General features: G+C 42.2%; 1 protein-coding gene across 1 annotated transcript in view; it reads right to left on the bottom strand.

Annotated features, from left to right (window-relative positions):
* LOC148040835 (uncharacterized) overlaps window positions 1-14,912 on the bottom strand; it is a 28,607-nt gene that overhangs the window by 971 nt on the left and 12,724 nt on the right. Inside the window, exons 3-9 of the mRNA XM_087668670.1 lie at window positions 5,554-5,645; window positions 5,329-5,447; window positions 5,129-5,244; window positions 780-904; window positions 616-702; window positions 299-359; window positions 169-209 (exon numbers count right to left, since the gene is read on the bottom strand). Of these exons, the coding sequence (XP_087524796.1) occupies window positions 169-209; window positions 299-359; window positions 616-702; window positions 780-904; window positions 5,129-5,244; window positions 5,329-5,447; window positions 5,554-5,645 (641 nt within the window). The remainder of the gene's footprint in view (window positions 1-168; window positions 210-298; window positions 360-615; window positions 703-779; window positions 905-5,128; window positions 5,245-5,328; window positions 5,448-5,553; window positions 5,646-14,912) is intronic.

Below are 14,912 nucleotides of genomic sequence, written 5' to 3'. Positions count from 1 at the left end.
AAACACTGCACAAAGGATTTCTCTTTCAGATTTATTGTTCACAAGACACACGTCTCTAAAATGGAAAACCCACATAACATTAAAAGACCAGGGCAAGTAAGGTTGTAAGAGTGTGTAATGCAAAACTGAATGATAGTTAATAAGTAGTCTGACGAAAGTCCACCGTACATGGGCAGTCGGTGTCTTGGGCATGGGACAATCTTGAAGAGCTGTTCACAGACCAAAAAACTGAGTAGCGCCTTCAAATTGGAAGCTTACCAGAAAGCATAAATAGTAATAATGTCGCAAAGTTATATACCTGAGGTAACGAGTAAAGGAAATTCAAGCCCTGAGGCACTAAAAACAGGATAAGTGTTTCACTGCAATAGCATTCAAAAACATATTAGGTACACATCCATCGTGCTGTGAAATACTCTGAAAAGATAACTGCAAAAAGACGGCAATAGAAACAGATCAAACAGTATGCCATTTGGCATGCCATGTCAGACATAAATTGTGCAGTGTCTTGTCAGCAAATTGTTGCAACTTTGAAGCAGTTATAGGACCAAATGGACAGTTACCAGTAAAAATCTTCAAACTTCAAAGAAGGGTTAAAGTTTGAAAGTTGCAACAGACCTGAAATGCCCAAGAATCCCAACCACAGCTAATGTCATGCCAGCAAAGTAAGTATATGTGTCACCAACAAAAACAGATGATGGGTACCTACAGAAATTCAAGTTCAACATCCAGCTTGGGAAGCTTACTAGCGCACAGCCTTGAGATCAGTGTTAAGTTTGTACCAATTATATGCAAGCAACCCAAGTGAAGTTGCAACAAGGGGCTGCATTAAATATATGGAAAAAGCATGAGCTTCACGAAGCTCCTTCCCAACAGATTGAATCTGCATTATGTTGTGTATAAGTACCTGCAATAGGGAAAAAACCAAACCAGTGTTGTCCAGAACAATAGATGACCGAGAGGCAGGCGCACATACAAAAAGTCAAAATCCTATACATGAACAGAATGCACACTGGAAACTCATTAAGGCAAAGGAAGAGCAAATGCCTGCACATCATTAACAAGCCTCATGACCAAACCTCTCAAATGAGTAACATGAAATCTTTGACATTAAAATCAAACAGGGGTGTGCATCCAATGTTTCTTTTTATTAATCTGTACAACATGACCCAAGAATACTGCACAAACACATCAATTGTGAGTAATAGTTTGAAAGATACAGACAAAATTGTACTAGCCAAGAGTTTTAACATAAGGACAATGCTACATGCTCTAAGCTCATGGGAAAAACAAATTCTAATACGATGTATCGCTCACAGCAAGCTTGGACAAGGGATAGGTGGGGAAATAGGCCCAAAAAAAGTAGCCTCTTTTTATTTGGAATTGCAGGTATCTCAACACAAGTATGGCTGGTATCACTATGAGATGTTGGAACAATACCCACTGGATCAAAACAAGACCAACAATTACCCACTGATCAAAACAAGTTTAAGATCATGCATTGCCAGAAACATGGCATTAATTTTGAAACCCTGCCCCAACTAGAATATTCCTGTCCCCTTCATTGGCACAACACTCACATAGCAGACAAGACAATTATGCACGAACTTCGTTGTGTAAAGATTTGAGGATGAGCTTGCAACAATTACAAATGCACCAGTCCAAATCGTTTCCCAAAGACTTCGGGAATTCTTTATATGCTGGCAATGTCTTGTTGCAGAGCTAAATACACTACAATCTGCTTGTTAGGTTCACTCCAAGAGATTGAAAGCTTAACAGCATACCATGGTGCTACCTTGGCATGCCACCAAAATTGTTAGCTCAATGGAAACCTTCGGTCTATAAAATACAAGGCTTATAAGCTGGGCAATTTATAGCTGCATGCTTCTTGCTTCCTGATACTGATTCAGTTAAAAAATTTATCTAATCCACCAATTACAATCCTTGGTTTGGCAGTATGGTTGTAATGTATGCTTCACAATAATGTGTTATTGTGGCTATATATGAAGGGGTAGGGCATGGGAACACATACACTTCATTATATGATCTTTTTAAACAAATGGGAGAGAGGAGACTCAAGCACATTCACCATCCCATCTTTTCATGTCCTATATGTATCTCATTGATCATTATTAGTGGATTCCTAACATCATTTCATTGTGTCCCTTGCATACCTTGTGTTCTTTGACAATTTCCCGAAGAGTGTGAGAGGAAGCACTCAAGAAATGTGTGTCAATCGAGATGTGTGCAACTATTCAATGCAGTGAGAGAGAGCAAAGAGTCCAGGGATGGGTATATACCAATGTGGTACACACAAAGAATAAAAGAATGTATTTTATACTTAGGGTATGGTACACTTACACCCACCAGGATGTGTTCACACGTGTAAAATAATATATATACACGGGAGTAGCGTAAGGGTCTTTACACCCAACAACCTCCCACTTAAAGGTCCTGAGCGAACCTTTAACTAACTCCCACTAGTCGAATGCAATGCTCATGTTGAGCCTTTGCAAGACATTTAGTGAGTACATCTGCAGGGTTATCCTGTGTTTTGATCTTAGTCAATGTGACTAGACCATCATCCAGAACCTATCTGATAAAGTGATACTGCACATCAATATGTTTGGTACGTGCATGAAACATGACATTCTTAGCCAAGCATACAGCACTCTGGCTATCACATCCAAGTACACGTGTTTTGGTGGCCAGCCCAAAATCCTTGACCAAACGACCAAGCCAAACAGCTTCTTTCAAAGCTTCACTAGCTGAAATATATTCAGCCTTAGTGGTAGAAATTGCTACTATCTTTTGCAATCTAAAGCACCAAGAAACTACCCCACCAATCAAGGCAAATATGTACCCACTAGTAGACTCGTGAGTATCCAAGTCACCTACCATGTCTGCATCACAATACTGTCACTGTCCCATTTTTCTCTCCTTCATTGTTGGTCTTGTTTTCTCACAAGTAGTGTGATCATCTTCAATGCTTTAGTGGGTGCACAATTTAAGACATGATTCGCACACTAAAGGGCTCTAGCCAAAACTTATGCTTTTCAACATACAACAAGTCATCTCCATACATATTCGATTTTATCTTTCAACAACATCATTTTGCTGAGGTGTCATTCTAACAATGGCTTCATGTGTAATGCCATTATCAAGCAAATATGTCTTAAAAGCATGAGACATGTACTCCCCTCCTCTATCCATATAAAGTGTGTGTACTTTCAAGCGTGTTTCAACCTCAAGCTTTGCAACAAGAGGTTTGAAATGCATAAATACATTAGGTCTCCGATAACTTGAGTGCATAATCCATCTCTCTCTCTAACAATGCATTTGTCATCCTCAACAGTGACCTGAAAACCATGCTTATTAAAAGCAAATATAGACAATATATTCTTTGTAATGCCAAGCACAAACGAAACATCCAAAAGCATGAAATTGGAACCATCTACAACAGTAATCGTGATTGAGAGCCAATGCCGCATACATCATAACTATTGTTGTTCGCACATGTAACATGCTTTCCAACATAGGCTAAATGTAAAGAGGTGAACAAACACTTCTTGGAAGTGATATGCTTTGACACCCCACTATCAAAATAGTATGTGTACTGCGTTTCAATAGCATTAAATGCTAAATCAGCCATTGAAGAATCAAAACTGCATGTAGGAAATACATAGTTCTCTTCCACAAAGTTAGTTTAAGCATCACCATCAGTAAATTTGCTGTTTGATGTCTCCTAAACAACCAAACCGCAGTCCTTCTTCTCTTTTGCCCAAAAGAAAACAATTTAAGTCTCGCAAAACTTCATTGAAAATTTCCAAAATTTATTGCCAAATCTGACTATCACAACAAATTAATGCTATTATACTATATATTATCTACCTTGGAATACATATCAGGCAGAAGCTCCAAATTTCTTTGCAAAATTTCAAAGAAATTGAAGAAATTTATACCTTCAAATCTGAATTTCTATGAAAATGTTGACTTAGTACGCATGCCAATAGTAACCAACTGGAATCCACCTCGTGATACATGCCAAAGCTAAAAAACTAAAAAGCCTCAAATTTCTCATATCAATGTCAAAGACATTGCGCAATGTTGTCAATTTTGGTGGAGATTCATACACAGAAACTCGAATCAAGCAAAAGCCCCAAATTTCCTCAATTAAATTTTAAAACTTGGGAAAGTTTTCCAAAAATCCTCAAATTTCTTGTTAAGGAGTATGAGAAATTGAGAATTTCTTTGAATTTGGGTATGAAATGGGCAAGATGAATGAGAAATCGCAAATATTTTCAAAACCCCCCAGATTCAAAAAATTAGGATTTTTGTGTTTTTTCTTAGATTTGCAGAAAATGGCGAGCAGGGCTGAGAAAATGGCGAGCAAGTTTGAGAAAAAGATAGACATGGATGAGAATATCATAAGCAAGGCTAAGAGAGGCTACATGTGCACGGTTGCATGCAAGACTACGTATTACGTGCAAGTTGAGAATAGCAACAGCACCTCCTCCAAAACAACAACTTCTCTTCCAAAACACCAGCTTCTCCCTTCAAAATAGCATTTCCTCTTCCTCTATCAGCTGAGTGGACTTTGCATGGGTAGCACCAGCTAAGCAATGGAGAGACAAAACCCAAGTGTCTAACTCTAATACCAAATGTTAGAAATGAAGGAAGAGAGAAAGAGAGTGAACATGAGATAATGAACAAGAGTGGGCAACAATTCTACACTTAAAAGATATAAGTGCTAGAATGATAGAATGAAAGTCCAATAGCTCTTAAGTAAGCTAGACCTATCCCTAGCTTAACTAGAGTTAATTTAACTCTAGAACTAACTTTAGATGTGGTGACACAACTTATTAAAGTAGTTGTGTTCACACTACAAACCAACTAACTAAAACATTGGGCACTACCCATAGAATTAGCAAATTCTAATAAAAGTAACACCAGCCTTTATATCGAGCAAGATCTATGGCTATTTCTACAAGCTAGTAGAATTGCACTATCGTTATTACTACATCATTTCACTTATTTGCCCTGAAGACTTCCAATATCAACATCTATTGTCTATAAGCATGTAAAGCCATCTTTTTATAAGAAACAGTGGTTGAACTGCATGTATACATACCGCAGAACCTATGATAATGGTTTGACCAACTTCTAAACCATTTATACCAGCAAGTATGTTGATGGAATTGGTACAAAAAACCGCCATTAAACCCATGTAAACTTTGTAAAGCCAACCTGCACAAACAATGGTATAAGAGAAAACAGTAAGTGCTAAAAAGCCAACCAATTTGAATAAAAGAAAGGTATATCAGGAACAACCTATGTTCTTAGACTCAAATCCAAAAAGGCCTTGAAGTGGTTTTGGAATAACAATTGTTGTGCCTCCGGCATATGCCATTAGTAACGGAAGTGCAGCAAATGATGGCAGTACCAATTTTCTGGAGTTGGGAGAAGATGGATGTCAGTAAACAATGCACAAACCCTCTTGTAATCAGGAGCATACATAAATAGTACCTAACTATGAAAAATGTCAACAAAACTTACACTCGCCAAGGAAGATCAAAAACATCATCCATGAATCCAAGGAAGAGCATGAAACAAACGGATGCAAGAGCTGCATTGTACTGCACAAGCCACTGCACCACCAAAGAAGCCACAAAAGGATTATACACAATGGAGATAAGACTTAGAAAAGAGCTATGCTTATGCAAAAAGTGAAAGATATGCATGAAACCAAATTAAGTAAAAACTGCCAAGACAAAAACTTACTATGTAGAAAAACAATATCAAAATCACAATTTCAATATTCAAAGATACATGCATTCTATATTTCCACCTTGCATATGCATTAACTTTTCATCATCGTCCTCTCTTATTGATCATCAATCGTAATTGTTTATTCTAGCACATCTAGCCCATATTCAAGGTATTTGCCATTTATCCTTTCTATGTGCGAGATCAGCCCTAATTGTTAGAGATTTAGTCACCTCTGAGATGGGCACAGGCAAGTTCAGGTCAATGTAGGCCAGTTTATGTGGTCAAACCATATACAAGAGCAGGTCAGACAGCAGTTTTATAAGTCAGACGGTAGGCAGCACAGTTGAGACAATATGCAGGTACCACATAGCAGCCTGCACAATCATTTACTGCAGTCAGCCATGTTTGTGCAGCAGTGGGCCAGTTTTACTGGCCAACCTGATCAATTTGATTATTTTATTTGGCCCTATTTAGGGCAACCATTGGTCACTTTCATCTTTGTTTTGTGCAGATTGAGAGAATGCTCCGGCTGTTCATCCCACTTACTGCTAACTTTGCATGACTTGACCTCTTTATATGTAAGAGGCTCACCCTCATCTGTAAGCATCACATAGTGCAAAGAGGGGTCATACCTATGTGGATACCTTCTTAAATGTGCAAACCTACATACCCAATGATCTACATTTTCAGGAATTGGGTCTACATCTAGAGGTATGTTATTTTCAGCATTTATTGGCTGTTGTAAGCTATTTTCAGCATGTTGTTCATGCTGTACAGCACCTTCATTTTCATTACCAACACCTGCATTTTCATAATCAGCAAGTCTATCTTGTTGTCCATAACCTCCTCGTGCTTCTATTCTCTGTCCATCATCATCTACCTCAAAAATAACCGGCTGATCATCAGTTTCAGTCTGTGGTACAACACCATGAGGCTCATCATCTAAAGTAATAGGTGGCTACAAATTCTGAAATTTGACCTTTTTCATATCTTCATCCAGGCTAAAGTACTTTTCAGCAACTTTGCCTCATTAAACACAACATTACAGCTGCGAACAATTTTCTTGGACTGAGGTAACCACACTCTATAGCCAAACTCACCCTCATCACCATAGCCCATGAAAATGCCTTTGGTGGATTTTGGGTCAAGTTTGTTCCTCACCTCACCTCTAACATGTACAAAAGCATCACAACCAAATATCTGTAAATGGTCATAAAAGGCCAATTTGCTAGACCAAACCTCCTTAGGGATGCCATTATTTAAGGACTTGTTTGGAGAGCGGTTGCAAATGTGAACCACGGTTTTAAGTGCCTCACCCCAAAATTCATAAGGGAGATTAGCACTGGACAGCATGCACCGCACTCTTTCACATAAAGTCCTATTATATCTTTCAGCCACCCCATTTGAAGAAGGGTTATAAGGAGTTGTAAGCTCCCTCTTAATTCCATGCAAGTCACAAAAAAACTTAATTCCATTTGAAGAAGGGCTATAAGGAGCTGTAAGAAGCTGTAAGCTCCCTCTTAATTCCATGCAAGTCACAAAAAAACTTGAACTCATTAGATGTGAACTCACCCCCATTATTAGTTCTCAAGCATTTCAGCTTTCTACCTATCTAAGTGGTCACAAATGCATGAAAAGTTTTAAAAACAGCAAACACTTCACTTTTCTTTTTCAACAGATAAACCCAAATCTTCCTAGAACAATCATCAATATCTTTTTCAACAGATAAACCCAAATCTTCCTAGAACAATTATCAATAAAAGAGATTGAATATGCAACACCACCCAACGATTTCACGAGCATACTACATACATCAAAATGCACTAAGTCCAACACATTGGACTTACAAGAGACACCAGAGTAAAAAGAATTTTTCATTTGCTTTCCAAACTGACAATCATTACAAAAGTCAAGTTTAGAGCCTTTTCCATCAACCCTCTTTAAAGAGATAAGGACATCAAGTCCTTTCTGGCTCATATGGCCTAATCTCTTATGCCACAACTCCAAATGACAATGAATTTCAGCAACTGCAAGAAACTTGCATTCAAAGCTTTACAATGCAAACAATACAAAGTGCCCTTCTTGGTTCCTTTTGCAATCAGCATGAAACCCTTTTTCAATTTCCACAAACCACCACCAAACAGTGCAGTATAGCCATGCAAGTCAAACTAACCAATAGATAGTAAACTCTTCTTGATGCCAGGCACATATCTGACATCTTTCAACACAAGCTATTGCTCATTATCTAAAGACAAGTGTACAATGCCAATCCCATCAATGCTGCAAGCATGGTTATTTCCAATGTATACTTTTCCATAACTACATGCATTGAACATAGCGAAACACTCCAAGCAAGGAGTTACATGGAAGAGGCACCAGAGTCTACAATCCAAGTCTAAGTGACACCATCATCAACTGACAAAAGTGCATCAATCACATCAGCCTCGGTAATCTACACATCCTGCATTTGACATACAGGGACATCATAATCAACTGCACATAATACATCAGTCTCTGTATCCGAGAGCTCCTCTATGACTACACTGGAGGCCACATTTGGCCTTTTCCTTGCCTTTGGCTGCCTCAAATACATCTATCTTATCCTCTTTCTTCTTTTTGTCTCCTGCGTTCTTCTTTCTCTCTTGTTCCTTCTTGTAGTACCTGCAATTAGACTTCTTGTGGCCCTTCCGACCACACTAATAGCAAGTAATATCACTCTTTTCCTTCCTTTGCTCTTGCTTCTACTTCCCTGTTCAACATTTTCATTTTTCTTTTCAGCCTTGCCTCTAACATTATAAGCTGAGTTGTTGCCTTCTCCACTAGACTTACGTCTAAGTCTACACAAAACCCAAAATTCCAGGTCCAACAGTGCATGAATGTCAGTCAATCTCACGTAGCTGAGAAAAACTTCAACAAAACATGAAAAGCCTAAATTTTTTCGGGTCTAATGCTAGGAAATTTTACTTGATGAGCGAAATTCTGACAAATTTGGCAAAATCCCCAATTTAATTGAGGTCAACACACACAATATCTGCAATTTCTGACACAAATCTCACTGCCAAGCACAAACGGGATCAAATCTAGAAAGAGCCCCAAATTTCCGGGCCAGATTTGCACAAACCTAGAACCTATGCTTCCACACGTGAACCCCCATCAAAGAAAATGGGGTTAAATATGATTAAAAGAGTTTCTGGAATTAAAAAAATGACGCCCCTAAGAGGAGGGGGGAGAGGGGGGGGGGGGGGGGGGGTGGTGTGATAAACCTGTACTCGTTACGCACTCAACACGGCACAGAAAGGTAACACGATATGAGCTCAAGGTATACTCTTCTATTATTCAATCCAAAAAGCGGGACAACATAGACACATCCCAGGACTACACCCTCGTGATGCCGCACATAAAAGGGTTCACCACTGGGCATAGGGAATCACACATAGCGTGAAAACAAGGCAGGGCTTTGAGTCACTACTACTCCCTATATAGGTGCAATCAGTAGCAACGGCATGGTGTAGCTACAAAGCCCTTACACTCACCCCCGCTTACTGGATTGCTAACCTCAGCAATCTAAGGGTAGCGTTTGTTATTTGACTCATCCGGGGTCTTAACGCAGCTTTTCCTATCAAGCTGGTCAGTGTCGGCCGGTCTAAGGGAACACGGGGTCTTAACACAGTCTATGCTATCAGACTGGTCAGTGTCTGCCGCACTAGGATGTTGGGGCTTTTTATATGCTGGAGTTATTTTTGGATGATTGCTACCATGCGGGTCCACCCTCGACTCGATTACATTTGAGGAGTGGGGGCATGTGTGGGTCTATGCTTGAGAACCGCATTATTTTGTTGAAGTACTGGAAAGGCTCAAGGGTCGATGGAAGGAGCTGGGGGGTTCTCCTCAAGCCAAAGGGCGAAGACATCCTTTCCGCGTTCGCGGGCCTCCGCTTCTGAGATCCAAGTGGCCTCCTTGAGTGGACGCCCGCGCCACTTGGTGAGGTATTCTGGGAAGCCTCTTTGTTCCCGGAGTCGGAGGAATGCTTCTACTTCGAAGGGACCGTTGGAATGGAGCATTGGTACGCGCCGTCCCCATTGGTTGTCGGGATAGAACCTGCGCAGAAGACGAGCATGAAATGCGTTATGAACACAAACACTGTTTGGCAGGTCTAGCTTGTAGGTGACTTCGTTCAGCACTTGGGTGATGCGGTAGGGTCCATAGTAACGGTGATTGAACTTGGGGGTCATGTTTTTGGGAAGTGACATATTCTTAGAGCTCACTAGGACCATGTCTCCTTTAGCGAATAGTACAGCCTTTCTCTTTTTGTTTGCTTGCTCTGTCATGGTGATCTTGCTCTACTCTAGGCTTTGCTTAGCTGCTGCATTGCAGTCTCTCCATTTCTTCAAGAATTCTTCTGCATCTTGATCTTCCGCTTTGGCCGCTCTGGATGCTAAGGCCAATGGTGTTATGACTTCTTTTCCTGTTGCTAACTCGAAGGGGGTGTACCCGGTTGCCGAGTGTATGGAGCTATTATAGTGGAATTCCAAAACATCAAGGTACAATGCCCAATCTTTCTGGTCCACTCGGGCATAGCTTCAGAGATAATCTTCGATGCCTTGGTTGATTCGTTCTGTTTGTCCATCTATCTCTGGGTGGAAGGATGATGAGAATCTCAATTGTGTTTCCAGAGTCTTGAAAAGTTCCTTCCACATGTCGCTCATGAATCTTCCATCTCTATTTGATACAATAGCCAGCGGTAAGCCATGAAGTTTGAATACATGTGTGAAGAAGAGACGTGCTACCTCCTTGGCATTCAGTGGTGGTTTGGCTGGGATGAAGTGAGCCTGTTTGGAAAAATAGTCCACCACTACAAAGATGATTGTGTACCCATGGGACTCAGGTAGTTCCACAATGAAGTCCATGCTGATGATGTCCCAAGGGCGGCTGGGTACTGGTAATGGCTGTAGTAGACCTGCTGGTCTTGATCGTGGTGCTTTGGCCATTTGGCAAGTGGGGCAAGTTTTGATGTAGTCTATTACTTCTTCCTTCATGTTTGGCCAGAAGAACTGCTTCCTGAGGGCCTCCAAGGTTTTGCTTTGCCCTTTGTGGCCTCCAATCTTGCCATCATGTATCTCATGCAGTATGAGTTTCTTCAACTCCACATTGTTAGGGATATACAATCTCTTGCCTAGAAAGAGGATATCTTCCTCTAAGGTGTACATTCCGTGTGGGGTCTTCTCTGCTTCCACATCTTTGATTATCTTGTGCATTTCTTGGTCTTGCTCTAGGGCCTCTTTGACGAGTTCTATGAAGTTGCTGCTGACCACACTGACAGCTTTTAGGTCAGCTTTCCGGCTCAATGCATCTGCTATCTTGTTAGTGGAGCTGGGCTTGTGTTTAATCTCCAAGTCGAATTCGGCTAGGAAGTCTAGCCAGCAGGCTTGCTTTGCCGATAACTTGGGCTGAGATTGAAAGTATTTGAGGGAGATATTGTCGGTGAAGACGACTGTATGCTTGTCTTGAACATAATGCTTCCATTTTCTAAGGCAGTGTATGACTGCCAACATTTCCTTCTCATGCGTGCTCCACCTTGTTTCAGCACCGGTGAACTTCTTTGACTCATAAGCAATGGGGTGACCCTCCTGTACCAAGACACCTCCTATGCCGTAGTCGGATGCATCTGTGGAAATTTCAAAGGGTTTGGTAAAGTTTGGCACCTTTAGGACAGGAGTTTGGCTCATGCACTTCTTCATCTGCTCAAAGGCTTCCTGTTGCGCATTCCCCCATGTAAAAGGGTGATCTTCCTTGGTGAGGTGGGAGAGGGGGGCAGTGATGAGGCTGTAATCTTTTATAAATCTTCGGCAAAACACTATGAAGCCGAGAAACTCCCGCACTTCTCTTACATTATTGAGTACGGGCCATCTTTGGACGGCTTCCACCTTCTTAGGATCCACTTTGATTCCATCTGCTCCTACAATAAAGCCTAAGAACTCCAACTCTTTCACTGCAAACCCACATTTTTCCGGCTTGGCATATAACTGGTGCTGCCGCAGTTTTTCAAAAACTCGGCGTAGGTGCTGCTTATGTTCTTCTAATGTTTTGATGTAGACTAGGAGGTCATCTATGTAGATAATGACAAAGATATCTATCTCCGGTCTAAAGACTCTATCCATGAGGCCACAAAATGTGCCTGGCCCATTGCTTAGGCCGAATCCTAGTACTAGCCACTCAAAACTACCATATCGAGTACGGAATGCTGTTTTGGGGATATCTTCTTCGGCTATGCGGATTTGGTGGTATCCTGATCTAAGATCAATTCGGCTAAAGTACTTGGCCCCGTGTAACCTATCTAAGAGATCCTCCACTAGGGGCATGGGGTATTTGTTTTTTATGGTGATTTTGTTAAGGGCCCTATAATCTACACAGAGTCTGAGTCCCCCATCCTTCTTCTTTACAAATAACACTGGGGCACCAAAGGGGGATTTGCTAGGGCGGATGAATCCTTGTTCTTCTAGTTCATGCAGTTGCTTCTTCAGTTCCATTAGTTCAATGTGATTCATGCGATAGGGAGCTCGTGCTGGTGGGGCAGACCCTAGGATTAGCTCAATTTTGTGATCTACATCTCGCCTGGGTGGTGGACCTTTGGGCAGCTCGGCTGGCATCACATCTTTGAACTCTTCCAGTATTTCTGCCACCTCTGTCTTCTTGTTCTGTTGTCTGGGTTTCTTGCCACTTTCTTCTTCTTCAATCGGTCGGATCATACATAGATAGACCATATCTCCTTGTTTGACTGATTTTTCGACTTGCTTGGCACTGCAAGTCATGATACGTGGCCTGATAACGGTCCCCTGGACCGGTACAGTTTGGGTCTGGCCCTTTGGTTGGGTTGTAGTCTGTTTCATTGTTTGGCATGCTACTCCTGGCTTATTCTCCTTCATTTGCACTTTGATTGGGGTCCTACCAGGCAGTTGCATTCTTTCACATGGTACTCTTACACCTTCTCCTTGCATATCTAACATCATTTCGTTTACACCTTTACCAAGCATTGCAATGACATACTTGTCATAGAATTCCAATCCCAGTATCACTTCAAAATCATCCATGGGGATTACTAAGAAGTTGAGTTTCGCCTTCCACTTGTCGGCTGCTACTTGGACTGCAAAGACTTGTTTCACCTCCTTGGCTTCTCCTTGTGCGAATGTCACTGTTAATCCTTCTAGGGCCTTCGACAGTTTTAATCCATGCTTTGCTGCACACCCTGGTGTCATGAAGTTGTGTGTTGCTCCTGTGTCCACCATGATAGGTTGGTTACCCTCGCCCACTTGGCCTTTGATGTATAGATGGTGGACTGCTGCTACTCTGGCTGCCATGCATTGGGGTCGGGCGCTAACTGACCCTACTCTTGGGTGGTCCATGCTTTCTTCACTCCCATTAGGGATTTCCTAGATTCGCGGTGGTTGTAGTTCTTCTCCTCCATATGCACTAGTTGCATTCACCCTTGATCCACTTGACGAAGCTGTATCTTCTATTGGGCATCTGTTTTGGTAGTATGGACCCCCACATTTGAAGCATCTGATTCCGACGGACGGGCCTGGGGGTCTCCACCATGACGTATTTGATCCTGCCGGCCCATACGATGTACTAGGGGTTGGCCTGTAGTGATTGTTTCCCCGTCTCCCTGCTGCTCCTCTTGGTACTAAGGCGGTTTGTGATACGGCCGTGGTGGTAGTGTTGTTTTGGCTCCTTGTATCTGTGAATGCCCCTCTAGGAGCATTGGGCCTCTGGTTCCATGAGTTGTTGTTGTTGAAGGTGTTGTTGAAGTTGTTGTTGAACCTGTTTTGATTCCCTTGTGCTGTTCTTCTGCCTTCCAAGTCCACCAGTCGTTCGGCCATTCTCATGGCTTCTGCTAAGCTTGTTGGCTCCTGTCTCTCCACATCTCTTCTCGCCCATTCTTGCATCCCAAACAAAAATCCATGTAGCTTAGTATCTGTATCCATGTTTGGTAGCTGTAGCATGATCTCCCTATATTTGCTGACATATTCTTTCATCTTTCCCTTTGTTTGCTTGAGGTTCCTCCATTCATCTCTCACTTTGAATTTCTCCAGCTTTGGAATAAAGTAGTCCTTCAGTTCTTCCTGGAGTTCTTCCCACGAACAGATTGTGTGGCCCTGCTCTTGTTCTAGCAAGTACCAACTGGCAGCGTCCTCCTCCAAGTAAATGGCTGCCACCTCCGCCTTCCTGTCTTCAGTAATTCGTGAATACTTTAAGTACCTGTCCACCTCTGCGATCCACTTCTTCAGAACCAAACCATCTCTCTCTCCCTTGTACGTGGCGGGTTGGGGCATCTTGAATTTTCCATAATCATCTTCTGAACTACTGCTATCTTCCTCTTCTTTGCGATGGTACTTCTTCTCCTTCTTCTTGTCTTTCTTTTTGCTTCCTAATTCTACTACTTTCTCCTTCTCCTTCCTTGTATCTTGCGCCCTCCTAGATGTCTCCTCTCTACCTGTTCTATCCATCTCCTCTTGCATTCGGTGTCTTTTCTCCTCTTCTTGTTGTTGAATCACCCATTCTCTATAGCCCTGCTCTACTTCTAGTTTTTTTCTTCTTTCTTCCTCCTCTTCTTTCATCTGCATGTTCCTTCATATTGATTCTAGCATGCCTGACATACCATCTAACTGTCTTTCTAGTCCGGCCACTTTCTCCTCTTGGGCCACTCTCCATTCTTGTCCCCTACTCTTCTTCCTCTCCTCCAGTGTTGGGAGGGTGACGTTCTCCCTTTCATCCTCCATGTGGTTGGTGGTGGTGTCGGCGCAGGGAAGCCGCATTTCGCTGGTGATGGTGTGGGTCGTGCCGCGGGGAAGCCGCGTCACGTCTTCAGATGGTGGGATGTCGCGGTTGGGGCGTCACGCCGGGACGATGCGTCGGGGGGGGCGTCGCGACGTGGGGCGACGCGACGCGGGGCGTCGCACTGTGGGTCGTTACAACTTTGATCTCTTCAGGGCACTGGATCTTTCCTCCTGCTTCCGTGAGCACTCCTTCACTCCGAGCAAGAGTTGCTCTGATACCAAGTGTGATAAACCTGCACTCGTTACGCACTCAACACGGCACAGAAAGGTAACACGATATGAGCTCAAGGTATACTCTTGTGTTATTCAATC

The sequence above is a fragment of the Lygodium microphyllum genome, chromosome 1 (genome assembly GCF_053477565.2).
Source record: "Lygodium microphyllum isolate KBCC chromosome 1, Lygodium_microphyllum_v1.1.10, whole genome shotgun sequence".
NCBI classification, from domain to species: Eukaryota; Viridiplantae; Streptophyta; class Polypodiopsida; order Schizaeales; family Lygodiaceae; genus Lygodium; species Lygodium microphyllum.
The sequence above is the reverse complement of the archived record's forward strand: the minus strand, read 5'-3'. Positions and strand labels throughout refer to the sequence as shown.